We start from the raw sequence: 21,182 nt of genomic DNA, 5'->3' as shown, positions 1-21,182 counted from the left end.
ATGCCTAACTTTTTCTATTTGTCCATATTCTCATTAAGTCCCTGTTTCCTCCACCAAGTTTTCCCTGACTATTCTAAATTTCATTGATTTCTCCCTCCTCTGAATTTCCATGTTGCATTTATATATTGGAAGAGCTGAAAATGTTACCCCACTATGCCAAATAACTCTCAAAGCTTTTTTAAATCTCAAGCCTCTGAGTGAATTTCACATGGAATCTTTTAGTCTTCCTGCTTCTGCAGTGAAATTCCCACAGCTTTGACCCATGGTTACAATCTCATGAACCTATTCAAGACTAAATCGGCTGGGTGCGGTGGCCCACACCTGTAATCCCAACACTTTGGGAGGCTGAAGCAGGTGGATCACCTGAGGTCAAGAGTTCAAGACCAGCCTGGCCAATATGGCGAAACTCTGTCTCTACTAAATACACACACACACACACACACACACAAAAAGATAGGTGGGCGTGGTGCCAGCCACCTGTAATCTCAGCTACTGGGGAGGCTGAGGCAGGAGAATCACTTGAACCTGGGAGGCGGAGGTTGCAGTGAGCCAAGATCGCGCCATTGCACTCCAGCCTGGGTGACAAGAGTGAAACTCCATGTCAAAAAAAACAAAACAAACAAACAAAAAGGACTAAATCTACTATTAATTTATTATTTCACTAATTCCAGCACAATTTGCAACAAAACAAGTTTTGCTCAAGGGAACTGTTCAACATTAATTAAAAAACAAAATTATTGTACTTTATAAGCATAAAACCAGAATAGTACATAAAATGTCCATTATAAGTTCACAGTATAAACAAATGGTGGTATATTCATAAATGGAATACTATACAGCAGGAAAAAGGATAAACGACTGATGATATGCAGTAACATGGATGAATTCAAAACCATTGTGTTGAGAAAAAGAAGCCAGACATGATATATAAATACATACTGCAATGATTCCATGCACATAAGGTTCAAGAACAGGCAAAACGTATCTGTGGTGATGGATGTCAGAATGGAGGTTACCTCTGGGAGCATATGGAACAGAAAGGGGAAAGATGGACCTTTAAAAGTGATGGAAATCTTATACATCTTGAATGGATAGTGGTTAAAGGAATGTGTGCAAAGGGTAAAATTCACCAAGTGGTGTGCATCTTTCTGTATGTCTAGAATCCCTTTTTTTTTTAAGACAGAGTCTCACTTTGTCACCCAGGCCTGGAGGGCACGATCTCCACCCAACCAATTTTCCTGCCTCAGTCTCCCAAGTATCTGGGACTACAGGTGCAAGCCACCATGCCAGGCTAATTTTTTTTTTTTTTTTTTTTTTTGAGATGAAGTCTCACTCTGTCACCCAGGCTGGAGTGCAGTGATGCAATCTCGGCTCACTGCCAGCTCCACCTCCCAGGTTCATGCCATTCTCCTGCCTCAGCCTCCTGAGTAGCTGGGACTACAGGTGCCCACCACCATGCTTGGCTAATTTTTTGTATTTTTAGTAGAGATAGGGTTTCACTGTGTTAGCCAGGATGGTCTCAATCTCCTGACCTCATGATCCACCTGCCTCGGCCTCCCAAAGTGCTGGGATTACAGACATGAGCCACTGCACCAAGTTTTTTTATTTTTATTTTTTTTGTGTGTGTTAACTAGTTATGGGGTTTCACCATACTGGCCAGGCTGGTCTCGAACTCCTGACCTCAGGAGTTCGTCTTGGCCTCCCAAAGTATTGGGATTACAGGCATGAGCCACTGCGCCTGCCTAAAAATTTTAAAAGATGCAAATGTTCTGCTATGAGAGTTTGCCCCAAGGCTAAACAAGCACAGCTGGGCTGTCTCCATAGTTAAATCTGTGGGTCTGTCTTCTGCTTCTAAAACTGGGCCACGTAATATCGCTTTTGAGATCAGTTCTCAGTGTTGTGAATATACATGAAGAGATTTTTAAAAATAAATTCTTATATACATACACATACATACATACATGCATATACAAATAATACGTTAGTTCTCCCTTTTAACAAAATGTTCCTCTTTCTATCCTAATGGTATTTCTATCCTAATGGTACTATTAAATAATAGTCTGCATATTTCTTTTTTCACTTAAGAATAGATTTTGGTAATCAACGTTTTAAAAGATTGCATAGAATTTGATTGCATGGATTTACTCAAAATAAGAGAAATGTACACCAAAATCATTTTTTGAAATTTATTAGTTTTTGGCAAAGATTAAAACATTTGATAACATAAGTTGCCAAGGGTATTGGGAAATAGAGACCCTTATGTATTGCCAGTGGAATATAAATCAGTACTTTCTATGGAAGGCAATTTATCAAAGTTAGCAATACACATATTATTCGGTTCGGCAATTGAGTTAGGTTGAACATATTTCATTGGTTTAAGAGCCTTATATTTCCTATGAACTATTTGTTCATATCTTTCGCCATTTTTTCTAAGAGGTTATTGTTGTTTCTATGATCTGCAGGAGTTCTTTATAGATTAGGGAAATTTACTCTTTGTGAAATGTAAATTTTTTTTCCAGTTTCGTCATTAGTCTTTTGATTAATGCTGTTTAAGCAGTTGAAATTATCAATCATACTTGGAAAGGCCTTTCTTAGTCTATTATTTTTTTAATCTCAGCCAATATCTTCTAGAAATATTATGACTTTTTTATATTTAACACATTTATTCACTAGAAATTTATCCTTTTGTAAGGTGTGAGATACAATTATATTCTAGTCTAGATAATTATCTCTTTGTCTTAAGCCATTTATTGAATCATCTAAACTTTCCTCACTGAATTGAGATCCTTGTATATTCAACCAGAAAAAGACAGGAACCATAATGGAAATATGAACAATGATTATAAACAGGCAATTTACACAGGAAGAAACTTAAAAGACTAGCAGATATATGAAGAGATGCTCAAATTCCTTAGTCATCAGAGCAATGCAAATTAAAATAATAATGAATGGCAGAAATTAAACTGTATTTATTGGTAGCAATACGATGGGAGAAGAGGAGGTGATACAGGAATCCTAACACCACTGGCATGACCATTTTGGAGAACAGTCTCTCAATGTGTATGCATGCCTGAAGATCCAACGGTTCTTTCCTGGGTCTGTGTCCGAAGTAAATTCTCATATAGACTCAAAGAGCACATGACTGAGGATGTTCAAGCACTGTGGTGGTGGTGGGGCCAAGGGGTAGTTGGAGGCAATCCAAGCATCCATCACTGAGGAAGTAAACAGGCAAAATATGCAATTGCAGATTACTACTCAAAAGTTGTAAAAAAAAAAAAAAGTTGTAAACTGAATATATTATACACAGCAGCATGAGTGGATATTCAAAATATGGTGTTGAGCAAAAAAGGAAACAATGAGATATATAACACAATAGCAAATTTACAAATTTAAAATATATACATGTAAAATAATAGTATATACAAGGTCACATACAAAAAGTTAAAATTGGCCGGGCGCGGAGGCTCGCGTCTGTAATTCTAGCACTTTGGGAGGCTGAGGTGGGTGGATCACCTGAGGTTAGGATTTCAAGACCAGCCTGGTCAACATGGCGAAAACTCGTCTCTACTAAAAATACAAAAATTAGCCAGGCATGGTGGCAAATGCCTATAATCCCAGCTACTCGGGAGTCTGAGGCAGGAGAATCGCTTGAACCCAGGAGGCAGAGGTTGCCCTGCGCCAAGATTGCGCCACTGCACTCCAGCCTGGGCGACAGAGTGAGACCCTGTCTCAAAAAAAAAAAAAATTGAAATTGTAGAATTTTTGCCATTGGAGGCAGTGAATGGAAATAAAGAGGAATTTCAAAGACAGAGAGAAAGACTGATGATGATAATGTGCCACAAACTGTGCAATATGATTAATTCAACCTTCTTTGCCTGAAGTGAAAATTAAAAATAAAAAGCTCATTAAAGTCACCAATCTCTCTGCTCTCATCTTACTAGAATTCTTGGTAGCATTCAACAGTTAGTTGGCTACTCCTACTTTCTTGAAATGTGTTTGTTGTAAGATCATGTCACTTTTCTTTTTTTTTTTTTTTTTTTTTGAGACGGAGTCTCACTCTGTCGCCCAGGCTGGAGTGCAGTAACCGGATCTCAGCTCACTGCAAGCTCCGCCTCCCGGGTTTACGCCATTCTCCTGCCTCAGCCTCCTGAGTAGCTGGGACTACAGGCGCCCGCCACCTCGCCCGGCTAGTTTTTTGTATTTTTTAGTAGAGACGGTGTTTCACCGTGTTAGCCAGGATGTTCTCGATCTCCTGACCTTGTGATCCGCCCATCTCGGCCTCCCAAAGTGCTGGGATTACAGGCTAGAGCCACCGCGCCCCGCGATCATGTCCCTTTTCTACTTAAAATTTTCCCAATGGCTTCTGGTTTCATTTACAGTAAGATCCAAACTCTTTTTTTGTTTGTTTGTTTTTGTTTTTGAGACAGGGTCTTGGTCTGTTGCCCAGACTGGATTGCAATGTTACGATCACAGCTCATTGTAGCCTCAATCTCCTGGGCTCAAGCAATCCTCCCACCTCAGCCTCCTGAGTAGCTGGGACTACAGGTGTGTGCCAGGCCTGGTTAGTTTTTTTATTTTTATTTTTTATTTTTTTATTTTTATTTTTTGAGATGGAGTCTTGCTCTGTCGCCCAGGCTGGAGTGCAGTTGCCGGATCTCAGCTCACTGCAAGCTCCGCCTCCCGGGTTCACGCCATTCTCCTGTCTCAGCCTCCCGAGCAGCTGGGACTACAGGTGCCCGCCACCTCGCACGGCTAGTTTTTTGTATTTTAGTAGAGACGGGGTTTCACCGTGTTAGCCAGGATGGTCTCGATCTCCTGACCTCGTGATCCGCCCGTCTCGGCCTCCCAAAGTGCTGGGATTACAGGCTTGAGCCACCGCGCCCGGCTCTATTTTTAGTTTTTTTTAGAGACAAGTCTCATTATGTTGCTCAGTCTGGTTTCAAACTTCAGGGCTCAAGTGATCCTCCTGCCTCGGCCTTCCAAAGCGCTGGGATTACAGGCATGAGCCAGCACACCTGGCCAGATCCAATCTCTTTGTGCCATTCCATGGCCTGGCCCTTCGCTCCCTCTCAGATTCCATCTTTGCCCACCCTGCTCACTCTACTTTGCTCACCCTCACCTTTCTTCCAGCTCACCAAATCACTCCCTCCATAGGCTTCGTGCTTGCTTTTCTTTCTCTCTGATACTCTTCCTTTGGCTCTTCACAGGGCATTTTGGTCTTTAAACCTAAATGTTGTCAAGAAGGGATGAGTAACTTGATCTCATAGGGTATTTTATTATGTATTTATTTATTTGCTAAACAAGAGTGCCTGATAGCATTACAGTTAAATAATATTAAAGGTATTTTGACTGTGTATTCTACAGGAATTGACTTTGACCTCTTCTCAGCCTCCTTGAAGGGCCCCCACTATCCAACAAAAGCGTTTTGGATTTTCCAAATTTACCTGGAAATGCTTAAGTAGGTGTGCACTATCCCTAGTCCCCAGTAACAAAATTACTTTCTGATCACCTGCTCAGTCTCTACTGGAAGAGACTGAACTAACTTTCAAATTGGTAATTGCAGCCAATTAGAATGTGAAACAGTTTTGAGGGTCACAAGCAGCATTTTAAAAACATGCAATATATTACCATAGAATCTTATGGAAAATATCAGAGTGTACCACACTGATCCTTATCCAGGAATATAGACACTTTAACTGCTGATGAAGAGAAGGACAGGGAGGGAAGGGTGACTGCAGTCACTGGGATCTCACTGGAACTCCTAGGTTCCTTTGTTGGACATTGTACAGCTTAATTTTAGGTTATCACAACTGTCCGTGACTTATGAAATGAAGTAAAGGAGAATTTCATTCAGTGATTAAAAAAACTCATAATTTTCAACTGGGTTACATTGAAGAGCTGTAAGTATGTTTTTGGGAAAACACCATCATGTGTGTTGTGTGTGTGACATGTGTGTGTGAACTATGATACATGAATCAAACTAGTATAAATTGCTCTCAAAGAGATTGCTTTATTATTAGAAGAAAAAGGAATAAGAAAGTGAAAAATACAGAAACATATTCCAATTTAGCTGCTGGGTCTGGAATTATAGTGGAAATATTGAGAAAATGTTAACTCTATCATCAAACATTGACTTTATGTCTCATTCTAAAAAGAAAAAGCACTTTTCCTGCAAATAAAAGCTCAATACCTTCAAAATTAATTAAAAGAACATCTGAGGCTGGGCGTGGTGGCTCACACCTGTAATCCTAGCACTTTGGGAGGTCAAAGTGGGCAGATCACATGGTCAGGAGTTCGAGACCAGTCTGGCCAACACAGTGAAACCCTGTCTCTAAAAATACAAAATACAGAATTTTCTAAAATTTCTAAAATACAAAATCAGCTGGGTGTGGTGGTGCGTGCCTGTAATCCCAGCTACTTGGGAGGCGGAGGCAGGAGAATTCCTTGAACTTAGGAGGCGGATGTTGCAGTGAGCCAAGATAGCGCCACTGCACTCCAGCCTGGGCAACAGTGCAAGAATCCATCTGGGGAAAAAAATAAAATGACATCTGAATATTTAGCATGATGAACTTGTCAATAAACCCCTCCTATATGTTGCTTAAAAGGTGGGGTTGAGTTATTGACACAATTTCTCAGTTTTCCACAAATCTTTTAATTTTTTTGGTTACATAAATTAATCCATTTATTATAGGCTAGTGATCCATTTATTATAGGCTACTCTCAAAGAGTAGAGGAGCGTCTACTGGTCATTCAATTGCTTCAGTCTTCTGATGGTGTTCTTTACCGTGACAGCGGAAGTGGTATTGTAGGTCCAGACAATGTGGTTCCTGCATGAAGACAGTAGCGGTGTCTTCATGCAGGAACCACAGTGCCAGATCCCCACAGCTCGTCTCTGCATCTTGGTTTTGCCACAGAAAAGAGCAAATGTACTTGGAGTGCTGGCTGATTTCAATTTTCTTCACCATTTTCCGGAGGGAGGCCCCACAGCGGGTCCTATATTTACCAACGATTCCAACTTCTTGGTTCAGCCATGTCACCGTGAACTATGACCCAGCTCAGAGAGCTATTCCACAAATCTTAAGGAGAAAGACAATCAGTGTGCAAAAGAAATTTGGGTCATAGTAAGTGCTGAAAAACTTCATCCCGTATTTATGGGTATGGTGCACATGCTTTCAGCGACAAATCAGCTGATAAATGAAAAACTATACTTCTTGGCAAAAACACAGTATCAGTGTATTACCTACCACAGAATATTTACAGCAACAATAACTATGATGTAGTAACAGTCCAACTTGCTAAGAGTACTAATACTGAAAGTTGCATAATATTTTTATGCCAGATTTGTGTAGCAAGATAATTTTATAGAGGAATTATTGACTGTATAGAGAAAAATGTATTCAGAATTTTAAAATAGTTCCCTTGGCCTCCATCACAGCAAGTAGTAGCGGCAGCAGCGATCAGAATGCGGTGAGGGAGATCGTGGACATTCTGCTTGTAGTCCCAGCTACTCCGGAGGCTGAGGCAGGAGAATGGCGTGAACCCGGAAGGCGGAGCTTGCAGTGAGCTGAGATCGCGCCACTGCACTCCAGCCTGGGCGACAGAGCAAGACTCCGTCTCAAAAAAAAAAAAAAAAAAGAGAGATTTCAAGAATTCTGAATATTGGCTTACTGGAAACTCTGGCCATTTGTGTACAGCTTTGTGAGCAAGGACTTAACCCAGAATTAATTAATAATCAAAGAAATATCACTGGTTATCAAGGAGCTTCGAAAGACTACCAAAGCACTGAAGGCTGCTGAAAACATGACAAGCTAACTTTCTGGAGAAATCCTGATATGTCGAGCTCTTCCAGAGGATTTGAAGACTGCGTTGTAATCAAGAACGTACAGTGAAACTACTGCATGCAGCGGTGTAGAAAAATTGTCCTTTTTAAAAGAATTACAGAACCATAACTTTATAAGTCAGTGGGAAAGTGGCTTACAGAGGGAACTATCAGGTGTGTTTACATTGTATCTTATTCACTTTTTAAAATGGCACCAATGTATTGGCATTGCTATGTTTATATTTAGCATTCCTTATTTACAGCTCTAATAGCTTTAATTTTCTGAGCGGTCTATTACATGTTTATATCTGCTGTGCCTGGTTGAAGCATGGTGGAACCCATTAGTAATAAGGTGTGGTGGTTATATGACTTGACGTTTCCTTTATAAACTAATTTTGAATTGTTTATGCACAATAACTATGGATTTATGTTGTACTCTAACAGGATTTCAGCCACCATTTGTGAATTTTGATTTAGGTTCATTATATCAGAATCTTGTTTTTTAAATTAAGAACATGGAAAACACTTCTTGTAATCTGCCCTTTAACAAAGAACATTCAGTTTGTTGGGCAATGAATAGGGTGAACCAGATCATTTTTTTGATTTAAAAAATTAATTTGATTAAACTTGGTATTTTATGAAGAGAATAAATTATTACAGCTTAGTACTTCATTTACACAGAAAAATGATTGTGAGGTATGAAATTTATCATGATGTTGGACTAAGATTAAAGAAGAATTTATTGCTATGAAGAACATGTATATGCATTATTACTATTCACGACAGCCTATATATCTGAACTAGGGATTTCAATTTTGATCAGTTTAGAAAAGAAAAAGATCCGCCGGGCGCGGCGGCTCAAGCCTGTAGTCCCAGCACTTTGGGAGGCCGAGACGGGCAGATCACGAGGTCAGGAGATGGAGACCATCTTGGCTAACACGATGAAACCCCATTTCTACTTAAAAAAAAAAAAAAATACTAGCCGGGCGAGGTGGCGGGCGCCTGTAGTCCCAGCTACTTGGGAGGCTGAGGCAGGAAAATGGCGTAAACCCGAGAGGCGGAGCTGAGATCCGGCCACTGCACTCTAGCCTGGGCGACAGAGCGAGACTCCGTCTCAAAAAAAAAAAAAAAGAAAAGAAAAGGAAAAGATCAGGCGCCACAGTGGATCAGATGTTCATGTACCACTGTCCTCATGAATACTGGAGTACAATAAACCTATGAACAGGCAAGAACTTCCAGGGCGTTAAAGAAAATCTTTCCCAATTTGCTTCTATATGATATTAACATTTTTTTCTACACTGTATTATAAAATATTTTATATTAACTCTGTTGCATCTGTTGCTTTTACTTTATCCTAAGCAGTAGGTAAGTATTGTGAAACTTGTATTTCAGATATGCACATATGTGTTATGTATATATGGGTGTACATTCTGGGTTACGGTGTAAAATTTCTTACTGTGGGTTGTGGATCAAAAAGTTGGAAAACTCAGTGGGTTAGAAGTTAGAAGATAATGTTGGACAAGTAACACACCTGTACTAGGATTTGGCCCACAGACCACCAGTTTGCAGTCTCTGAGCTAAACTGTGGAGGATATTGAATGAGTATACATACATAGAACTCAGTTTGTAGGTAAGTTGCAGCCAGAGCAGAGAACGACATAATAAAAACTCTTTTAGAGACATTAATATGACCCCGTCTCAAGACTGGCGGGGATAGAGACTGAAGGCAGGTCATTTAAGTATCACAAAGAATCTAAAAATGAGACCCGAATTCGTAATCAGAAAAGGAGCAATGGGGAAGGAGATAATGGAGGTAAAACATGGTGCTAAGGAGAAAAGATAGGGTTTTAGAGTTGGGAGAGACCTTTGGAATCATAGATTTCATCATCATCTTCGTCCAAGTAGGGAAAGTAACAGGAGAGGAAAAAACAGTACCCTCTCAGAATTTGTCTATGACGTCACACTGACTTAATAAATGAGCTTTGAACAGTTAATCCAGTTAATGCAATTAACAGAAGGCTTGGATGTGAAGGGCGACCCCTCAAATTTGCTTTTTATTCAATGGATTAAAATGGCCAGTAATTCTCATCCTTTCAGACCTGACTTCCAATTAATTAATTACAAGTGAGCCTATGGGGCGTGCCCAATCAATTCCTTCCCCATCCTGAAATGGGTCCTTCAGCATTCTTTTAAACCACCAAACCCTCTTAAGAAGTTTTCTGTGATTGCCTTTGCCGTCGCGATTCGCGGGATCACGCCGGCCTAGCGCTCCCCGGCTCCCACCCAGGGAGGGTCGTTGTGCGCCTGCGCCAAGATTGTCTAAAGCCCCAGGAAAAATGGTGGAAAATTCACCGTCGCCATTGCCAGAAAGAGCGATTTATGGCTTTGTTCTTTTCTTAAGCTCCCAGTTTGGCTTCAATATTGGGCAGTTGCATTACCTGTCTACCTCCTTATTACTATAGTAATTGGCTACGTGCTCTTGTTTGTGATTAACATGATGAGTACCTCTCCACTCGACTCCATTCATACAATCACAGATAACTATGCTAAAAATCAACAGCAGAAGAAATACCAAGAGGAAGCCATTCCAGCATTAACAGATATTTCTATTAGTGAAGTAAACCAGGTGTTCTTTCTTGCAGCCAAAGAACTTTACACCAAAAACTGAACTGTATGTAACCATACTAACACCAAGCACGTATTTATTTATAAGTTTTTGCCATTATAATTTTGGCCATAAATTAATTTGACCATCTCTCTTATTAACAGAGAAAAAATGTCAGTTGACCTTCTCTTAGATTATATTCACATGAATATTGTAAGTTCTCAAGTATTAATTGTTAGATGAACAGAATAAATCCAAAAAAAAAAAGAAGTTTTCTGTGATTTCAACAGTTTAGGCCTTCTGAATGAGCCCAGAACTCTTCACCTGCTTGTTAATTTTCCAACTGCAAAGCGTTATTGAACATTTAACGACCCTGCCCCACGCAACGCCCACTGCGGCCGGGCGAGGGAAACCAGAGTAGGTCGAGGAAGGGGAGGCCTGCGCTTTCGGGAGGGAAGCCGATGGGGCTAGTCGGGCTGAAGGTGGGCACTTCCTTTTTTCCCTCGATACTTAAGGCTACGGGGACACACGCCTGGCAGGCACAACGGCCGGCGCGTCTGTCTACCTTTGCCCAGAGTCCGCCTTGAATAATCAGCTAACAACCCCAATTCCCTTGAACCCAGCGCGGGAGACCCGGCGCCATGGCTAGGTCGGTCTCAGGCACATCCCGATGCTCGCCCCGGGAAGCTCCTGGAGCGCCTCTGGTTTCCGGGTACGAATAGGAAGCTGCTCGGGAAACCCCAGAACCCTCCCTTTGAGGAAGGGTGCAGACGGCGTCTCCGTTTCCACGGAAACAGGCCGAGCCATGTCGTCACTTCCGCCGACCTGTCTGGACGCCAGACTGTTGGGAGGAAAAGAGGAAAACTGAGCAACAGCCACGACAGTGGACGCGAGCGTCTCCTCTGTGCGCATGCGCCCGCTCAGCGGCCTGCTTCTATTTATGTGGGGGATCCAACATGGCGGCCGCGGCGACCCTGGCGATGGCGGTGAAGCCCATCAGAACGTAGTAGCGGGGAAGGGGACACGGTCCGCACTCACCGTGGCGTCGGCGGAGACGGCTGAGGGTGGTGGAGGGAAGAAAAGCGACGGAGAGCAAGAGGAAGGGCGGGCAGGCACGCAGCGCGGCGTAGAAGCGAGCGCCGGCTCGAGCTAAAGCAGAGGGCCAGAACAGTGGGGATGGCGGAGCCGCGCAGAGTAGCGTTCATTAGCTTGTCACCGGTGCGGCGACGCGAGGCCGAGTACCCGGGGCCCGACCGCGAGCCCGAGTACCCCCGCGAACCCCCCGGCTGGGCCGCAGCCGTACGCGGCCGGCCCGGGCGGAGCCCGCGGCCCGCGGGAGCTGCCCCCCGCTCGGACGCGCGCCCCCGCCGCGGGAGAAGCGCTCCCCCAGCGCGAGGTCAGCCGCGCCGAGCCGCCATGTCCGCTCAGCCCGAGCCCCCGCGGCCCGAGCCGCCGCCGCCGCTCCCGCAGCTGCCCTTGCAGCCGCCCCCGCCGCGGGAATCGGCTTCCCGGGCTGAGCAGCCGCCGCGGCCGCCGAGGGAGACGGTGCGCCTGGAGCTGGTGCTCAAGGACCCCACCGACGAGAGCTGCGTGGAGTTCAGTTACCCGGAGCTGCTGCTGTGCGGAGAACAACGGGTACAGAAGATTCCTCCCTCCTGCCCCAGACCCCGAGAGCCTCAGGACCCGCCGTCTTCCCCAGCTGGTTTGCACCTTGGGACGCCCACCGAGCGCGTCCGGGTCGCCCCGAGGGTGGGGTGCGGGGGGCCGGGGCCGAGCGGGTGGACGGGCGGTGAGCGCTGCTTCCTCCACTCCCTGGGGTGGCCGAGGCTCTCACCCGGCTGCGCCGAATCCCCAAACCCCCGGCACTCGCTCCCAACGCCGCGCCGAGCCTGTTTTCTTGTGCACTTTTCGGAACCTCAGATTTTCCTTCTTTCCTTTCTGCTCCCCACACAAAATCCTGGGGCCCTGCAGGCCGTGTGGCTGGGTTCTCCCTGTGGCGCTACAGCTGTCGTTCCAGTAGAAAGGAAGAGAAAACCTTGGGGGACACGCCCCCCAGTCTGAAGCAGAGAGATTGTGTAACCCCTCTCGTATCATCCTCATCCTCATCACTGTTTGTTTTGCTGGGCTTCGTGGCTGCTGAGGTGTGCTTGCGTGCCTGTGATATTTTTCTTAATCGAAGGAAATTTAAGAATAATTAAAGGTTTTCAGAGACTAAGGATCCCACTTTAGGAATGGAGAAGTGAGTTAGATAATCTGGTTACTAATTTTTCTCTCGTGTTGGTATTGGAAAACCTTTTTAGCTTTCCTTTTTTGTGAAGTTTGTTCATATTGTAATTGAATGGGAAGGTGTCTCCTGTTTTATTTGACACCTACCCGTCATATTATTTAAATGTATTATCATTAGTTTATAGAAGAACATTGTACTCGGCCTTTGTAATTTTCGGAGGATGATGAGAAAAATCTCGGCTTTGAATTTTTTAAAACAATTGAAAATATATAGGTATGCTTTATGATGTAAGAGGTGAACAATGGAGAAAGGATAGGGCTTATGTTGGTAATTGTAATTTGTATTGTTGTGGGTTGGTGGATCTTCAGAAGTACGTTAGAAAAGGAAATGATAGATTAACAGTAAAGAAAGAGAACAGTTTTCTCTGTTGCTTAGCAGTTATGCCCGTTATTAGGCTTTGCTTTAGCTTGGGTCTAATGGACTCCAGAAGTCACTTGTTTTTTCATCTTCGGCTACGTTTATGGTCAAAATGACTGACTGCTTAGTCACAAAGTATCATGTTGAACAATTTCACTAGATTTTGTTTACTTTATGGCCAGCTAATATTTTGATCATTATTTAGAAATGTTGTGTGGTCAAATCATTACAAAATGTTTTAAACCAAAATGAATTGCTTAAAGGTAGAGATCATTTTGGTCACTTCCACATAACATTTTGCTCTTTAGACTCAACTTGAGTGCCCCCTCTTTATAAATGTGATGTCACTTTTTTCCCAAAAGAATATTAAAAATATTGGATTGGAGCATTTTCTAAACATTGTATTTGAGCTGCTAATCTAAGTTGGTTTGCAGTTTTTGTAATTTTCATAAGTTACAGGAGAAAAGCATTATCTTTGTGTAAAAAATACATAGCAATAACTACATTTACTGAGTTCTTACTGTGTGCTAGACACAGTTCTAAGCACTGCACGTGGTTTTTCTAGTAGTCCTACAGAACTCCATGGGGTAAAAACTATTATCCTCACTTTACAAACGTATGTAATTTTATTAGTACTTCTTTCCATAGTGATACAATTTCTTAGTAAAACAAAATTTCTTAAAATTAACTCATATAGTTTAGAGGATTCTGCCAAAATGACGTAAAATGTAAGTCATGGTAGAAATACAAAGACCTTTATTATGTCCCTGTTTATGCTGTAATATTCACACGATGGCAAATTAATAATAGATGTGTATCATTTAATTATAAAAAAGTTTGACACCCTAGCTTTGTTAACTTGATAACACCAGAACTACTACTTTCGTGTAATAGGAGAAAGAGGAATAATTCCATTTAATTTTTCCGTTTACTTGTTAACAGTGTAGGTGTCTATTGGCCCAGTTTTCTCGTTGTATATCAACCTTCTATCTTTTTTCATATACCTCTGAACAAAACAAAATCCATTGTATACAATCACTTTTGCGACAAAGATTTGCCACATTTTCCTGTGATTGCTGCCAGTGAATACCCTTATTATGCAAGAAAGCATAGAAAACATATGTTTAAGTAAGATTGTCATGGTTTCATGAAGGGAAATCCTAGAAGAGAGACCATCAGAAAGCAAAATGCGAACATTAGAATTGGTCTGGAAAGTTGGTGGTTCCCAAAATTAGAAGAATGAGAGGAGGAAGGACTCTACATTTTGGAAATAGCCATCTATCAGTAAATAACATTTTAGCGCCAGATGATGAAATTGGTAGATGTGGGGCTATTAAAAAGAAAAACAAAACAAAAGGTGTGTTACATATGGATACCATTCATATGGGTGCATTTAAATCAGTTCCCTTTGTAAATACTAAGTGAACAGTAAAACCTTGATTTACTGAAACACAATCAGAAATTTTTCTGTGCTCTATTTTTAATGCGAAAAGCACAATTAAATAATTTGTGCTGGGAAAATACAAAAAACAAAACCACAGGTTAGGTAAACCCTTAACCTTATTGTCTCTATGCAGTATAGTGCTGTGATTGAGGTGGTTTAGGATGATGACCGGCATTGGAATCATCTCTATCCTGAAAGATTAATTTGGTCACCATTTCTGGCTAAAGGATAATAGTGCATTTTAGAAATAAATTTTGGCAATGATTGATATACAAAAAAAGGTTTAACTCTTAGTAAACCAGAAAAATCAGTTAACCAGAACACCCATTTGTGAACATGCTTAATTGAACATTTACTGTGAAAAGAAAAATAAGTGTTTATAGTATGTTAATATAATTGTACTATTTGAGAATTCCTTGGCATTTCATTGTTTGCATATTTTGGATAAAATTTGTGAAAGAATCTCCTGAAAATGGTGTTGATAAGTTAAGATCAAAGGACAAAATTACTGCATCAGTTTTGCATGTGGGTAGTTGATAATTTTCAGATATTTTTTCACCTGAAAAAAACAAAAAAGCTTAGTCTTGATTGGGGAAGGGTGTTTATTCTTAACTGTAAAAGAAAAGTGAGTCCATTTTCTTAAATTTGTTTTGTAGGCTGTCAAGAGAAAATAAAAGCTGTACTTTTGATACCTACATAAAGTACATAAAATATTTTAGAATGGTATATAAGGTGATTCTTATTAAAAATATAGATCCATAGGTTTATATTTATACATATAAAATGAGTCATACCACAGAGTAAGTATTTGGGCTTCACAGTGCACGAGGGAGCAGTTTGTAATAGACATGGTGATTGCTCACTGACCTTAACCTGAGCCTCTAGTTAAGGTTATACCTGCCGGGCGTGGTGGCTCACGCCTGTAATCCCAGCACTTTGGGAGGCCGAGGTGGGCGGATCTTGAGTCAGGAGATCGAGACCATCCTGGCTAACACGGTGAAACCCCATCTCTACTAAAAATACAAAAAATTAGCCGGGCAAGTTGGCGGGCACTTGTAGTCCCAGCTACTCTGGAGACTGAGGCAGGAGAATGGCATGAACCCAGGAGGCAGAGCTTGCAGTGAGCCGAGATCGTGCCACTGCACTCCAGCCTGGGCAAGAGAGCAAGACTCTGTCTCAAAAACAAATAAACAAACAAGGCTATACCCTGGACATGCCTAGGATTCCTTATTATTCTCACTAGTTTATTCCTTTTTGGATCATGTTTATGTTTTCATTGGTAAATTTTTTTTTTGAGGGGGGATGAGGTCTCTGTCTGTCTCCACCAGGCTGGAGTGCGGTGGTGCGATCTCAGAATCTCAACTCACTGCAACCTCCACCTCCCGGGTTCAAGCGATTCTCTTGTCTCAGCCTCCCGAGTAGCTGGGACTACAGGCAGGTGCCACCACACTCGGCTAGTTTTTGTATTTTTAGTAGAGACAGGGTTTCACCATGTTGGCCAGGCTGGTCTTGAACTCCTGACCTCCCAAAGTGCTGGGATTACAGGTATGAGCCACTGCTCCCGGCCTTTCATTGGTAACTTCTATTGGGGTGAAGTATTCTATAAATTTATTACTTATTACAATGATTTTAAAAATTGATTCTAAAGTTAACTCCTTTAAAGAAGTATCCCTTTATTCTAATGTCCCAAATGTGATGAATTGTCTCGTATTCATTCTGTCCACATTTTTCTATCATGTTTTTTAGACCGATCACTTATCAACCTTTATATCCAGGATGAAGTATCTCAGTTTCTAAGTGTGCAAATCTTCCTTCCTTCTGCATTTTTTTTGCCCTTCAGAGTCCATTGAATCTGTATCAGTATTTCAGTTGTAGTATACCTTAATTTTTAATTACCTCAGTCAGTTGTCTGAAATTGGATAAAAGTAGTATTTTTATCCTTGTTTTGGCTTTTTTGTGCATTGAAAACCATATATATGTTTGTATGCTAAAGTAGAAGACTTAAGGATGTGATGGCTATTTTTGTTTGTTTTGTTAAATAGATGGTTAATTGTGGGCTTCTAGCTCTGTGTGTGTTTTAAACCATGTATTATAATAAACTTTCACTCTCCCCTACTAGAAGAAAGGCATGGTAATGTAATCTTTTTGCAGCTATTTCTCTTTTCTAGCTTTGTTTAAAAGTAGTGTGTATTCCCTGAATGGATATCCATTGACAGGATATTGGTGATATAATGGTTGTTGATACTGGACCTCAACAGAAAGCCTTAGCTGCTATACACACTCAGTGTTAACTCACAGGCAGATGATAAAGTGTTGATTTTAATTAATAATCTAGAGCTCCTTTTAGAAGCATTTCCTGATCAAAGCAGTTAATCTTTGCTAGTGAAGATATCAATCTAGAGTTATAAGTGAGATTTTCATGTTTAGCTAGTGTTCCTGGGGATTTTTTTTCCTTGTTATTTTGGATGAGGTGACCATATGATCATTTTGCAGGTGAAGACAATTTGGATTGTTCTTACTCATCAAAACACTATGAAGTATATATGATTCCATTACAACTGTAAATATTTTTTGCTATGAACCAACTTTTTTTTTTGTTTTAATACTTCTGACTTACTTGTTAGTATTAGGAAAAGTTGTCTCTTATTGATTAAATTTAAAATATAGTTTCTGAATAATGTAATTGTATAACATATATATTCTCACTAGTTTATTTCCTTTCGGATCACATTTATTGAAATAGAATTGAAGTGTTTGTTACATAATGATAAATAAATAAACAATAATACTGTTTGTAATACTAATGGATACTTCTGTTTCTTTTCCCACTCACCTTGAATCAGAAGAAGCTCATTCACACAGAAGACCCATTTAATGATGAACATCAGGAGAGGCAAGAGGTGGAAATGTTGGCTAAGAAATTTGAAATGAAATATGTGAGTATAATAAACTGATCACTGTTTTTAATCCTATTGACCTGTTTCCTTTCTGTGACTGGTCAGGAGGGCCTATAAATATCCATTGCCTGCCTTACCTTGTTCTCACAAATTGAAACCAAGTGAATGGTTAGATAGTCAAATAAAGATTCCAGTAGGCTTGTGATAAAGTAGTCATCATTCATTTTTATTTTTATTTATTTATTTTGGAAACAGGGTCTCGCTCTGGCACCCAGGCTGGAGTGCAGTGGTGCAGTGGTGCAGTGTTGGCTCACTGCAACCTCTGCCTTCCAGGTTCAAGCGATTCTCATGCGTTGGCCTTCCAAGTAACTGTGACTACAGGGGCAACACCACACCCAGCTGATTTTTTGTATTTTTAGTAGAGACGGGATTTCACCATGTTGGCCAGGCTGGTCGTGAACTCCTGACCTCAAGTGATCCATCCTGCCAAGTAGCCATCATTTATTATAGTCTTTCAAGAGTCCAGGCGGTTTGCTTTTCATATATTATCTCCAATCTTTGTAACAAAACCACAAGCTAAGTAATATTGACCAGATTTTACAGATGAGGAAACTGAGGCTCTGAGTTCAAGATTAAGTAACTGATACAACGTCACACAGTGGCAAGAGTAAGCTACAGGTCCAGGTCTATGTAGCTCTAACTCTATTCGCTTTCTGCCACCATCGAGAATGCTATTTTAATTCCCTTGATATAGTAGTTCTCAAACCTTTCTGCCTCTTAAGAGTTTGACAGTGAATATGTGTACTTCTAAGCCTGTAGCATCAGACTCAGAACCAGCATGATACCTCTTTGAAAGTGTCCGGTTTATGCTAAATATTCATGTACATTTTACATTCAGTGCCACAATATATTGGTGTTTGTTTGAATACAAAAATAATTTTTAATTACCCGATTAAGTTGCTTAACATTTTTCTCAAATTTTCTAGTATTACTGACTTTGTAGAAAGCCCCACTCCTCACCTATGGCTTTAAGTACTCTTGGCACTTTGCTAAAACATAACCCAGTTGAGAAGCAGCACTTTACCCCTGTGATTCCTCTGTGAGCATGGAAAATTATCCCACGAGAGGAAGGATATCAGCTCACACTGGCCTTGTCATTCGTACTACCCTCAAGATACCACTGGGATCTTGACCCAATCATGCTGGCTCCTTGTAATTAAGAAACCATTTGAGGGTAGAAGAAATAGATGAGAATAGATTGGAATTGAAATCAGGTCCTAGGCCATACTTTGCCATCTTCTACTGCCTCAGCCACCTGAGTAGCTGGGATTACAGGCATGCACCACCACGCCCAGTTAATTTTTTGTATTTAGTAGAGACAGGGTTTCACCATGTTGGCCAGGCTGGTCTTGAACTCCTGACCTCAAATGATCTGTCTGCCTTGGCCTCCCAAAGAGCTGAGATTACAGGTGTGAGCCCCTGGGCCTGGCCAAGGCCAGTTTTCTTACCTATAAATTGAGAGGTTCAGGTGTTTCAGAGACCCTTCTGGTTCTCTGCTCTGTGACTATATAATAATAAATTTAGGGATGGACTGATGGGTATTTAAATAGAAGGAATAGCAAAAGTTGTTACACTAATTTGTAGTATATAATTTCAATGTAATATTTTGAGACTATATTGTATCATGATTACATGTATCATAAATTGTAAAATCCTATAGAATGTATAAATCCTAAAATCCTAGCATGTATAAATCCTAAAATACTGTGTTTTTTATACAAGTTATGCATGGGTTACACTTCATGTTTTAACCAACTAGTACACTTAAGTGGCTCAAAATTCAAAAATTAAAAATCTTCCTTTTATTGTATTGCCCACCCATTGAATCCCACTTCCTAGGCAAGTAACATTCCTGTGGTACCAGAGATATATCTCTGTACATACACATCTATTCCTTTCCCACCCCCTTTTTATACATATTATAGAATACTGTACACACTTAAGCTCTTTGCTCTTTATTTACTGCATCTTAGTATGTTTGGGCGGGAGGTCATATCAGGACAAAGTGCTTTCTCTCCATTGCTGTTTCATTGCATGGAACTCTCACACTGTAACCAGTCCCCAAATGATTTAGGTTGTTTTCAGAAATTTGCCCTTATTAATAGTGCTGCAGTAAATTAGTCTGTAAAATGGCTTTTTTTTTTTTTTTGAGACAGTCTCGCTCTGTGGCCCAGGCTGGAGTGCAGTGGCCGGATCTCAGCTCACTGCAAGCTCCGCCTCCTGAGTTTACGCCATTCTCCTGCCTCAGCCTCCCGAGTAGCTGGGACTACAGGCACCCGCCACCTTGCCCGGCTAGTTTTTTGTATTTTTTTTAGTAGAGACGGGGTTTCACCGTGTTAGCCAGGATGGTCTCGATCTCCTGACCTCGTGATCCTCCGGTCTCGGCCTCCCAAAGTGCTGGGATTACAGGCTTGAGCCACCGCGCCCGGCCAAAATGGCATTTTACAGAATTTCAAGTTTATCTGTAGGACAGATTCCTAAAAGTAGACGACTCAGGTCGGAGGATTTATGCTTTATAAATTTAGTATATATTACTAAATATTATGTATATTATGTATTAATATATATTTTAAATATATATTTATTTTAAATAATTTTAATATATATTTTTTTAAATATTATATTATAACATATATATATATTTAGTATATATTACTAAATTACCAGTTCTACTCCCTCCAGCACTATATCAGAGTGTGTCTTTTTTGGGGGGTTTTTTTTTGGTTTTTTTTTGTTTTTTTTTTTTGAGACAGAGTTTCACTCTTGTTGCCCAGGCTGGAGTGCAATGGCGCAGTATCGGCTCACTACAACCTCCACCTCCGAGGTTCAAGCAGTTCTCCTGCCTCAGCCTCCCAAGTAGCTGGGATTACAGGCATGCACCACCACGCCCAGTTAATTTTTTGTATTTAGTAGAGACAGGGTTTCACCATGTTGGTCAGGCTGGTCTTGAACTCCTCACCTTAGGTGATCCACCACCTTGTCCACCCAAAGTGTTGGGATTACAGGTGTGAGCCACTGCACCCAGCCTAGAGTGTCTATTTTGCCATGGGTTACAAAATCAAGGATTAGAATTGCCCTTTGCAAATGGAAAAATTCCTCTATATAATCCTATAAGTAAAATGATTCAGTGTATGATGCACTACCTTAAAGTTAGCATTAAGTCTTCTTAGTTAACCCTAGGATAGTATCTGGCATAGAAAGACCAACGTTCTGAAGAAGTTATTTGATGCATGAAACTGAGTTTCAGTTGACTTAGATATATTCAAGCCTTGTTATTTTATTTACAGTGATAAAATATTACTCTTGTTATAATCTAAATTAATGGGCTGTATTTCTTCTCTGGATTTTTATTTTGGTAACTTACTTTCTTATTTCCATTCTAATTAGAGATATTATGTACGTTAACCAAAAAGCGTGCCCAAGTGTTATATCTATGAGCATTAAGTGTGTGTGTGTATGTGTGTGTATTTATTTACTTGTTTGGTAGAGACAAGGTCTTGTTGTGTGGCCTAGGCTGGTCTTAAACTCCTGAGCTCAAGCGATCCACCTGCCTCAGCCTCCCAAAGTGCTGGGTTTGCAGGTGTGAGCCACTGTACCCAACCTAAATATATATAAATATATATATGGTAATTATTTGGAACCTTTTAAGAAAATCATCAGGCCAAAAGTGACCTGAGAGAAGATAGAGTGTCCTGCTAGGTGCTATAGGCCTA

General features: G+C 40.9%; 1 protein-coding gene across 1 annotated transcript in view; it reads left to right on the top strand.

Annotated features, from left to right (window-relative positions):
* Positions 1-11,583: 11,583 nt before the first annotated feature.
* UBN2 (ubinuclein 2) overlaps positions 11,584-21,182 on the top strand; it is an 83,118-nt gene continuing 73,519 nt past the window's right edge. The window contains 4 exon segments of the mRNA XM_017880398.1: positions 11,584-11,785; positions 11,787-11,839; positions 11,842-12,059; positions 17,356-17,448. Of these exon segments, the coding sequence (XP_017735887.1) occupies positions 11,601-11,785; positions 11,787-11,839; positions 11,842-12,059; positions 17,356-17,448 (549 nt within the window). The 5' untranslated portion in view covers positions 11,584-11,600.

Source organism: Rhinopithecus bieti, unplaced genomic scaffold (genome assembly GCF_001698545.2).
Source record: "Rhinopithecus bieti isolate Rb0 unplaced genomic scaffold, ASM169854v2 scaffold_11401, whole genome shotgun sequence".
Lineage (NCBI taxonomy): Eukaryota > Metazoa > Chordata > Mammalia > Primates > Cercopithecidae > Rhinopithecus > Rhinopithecus bieti.
Note: the sequence above shows the minus strand (reverse complement) of the source record. Positions and strands in the feature narration are given on the sequence as shown.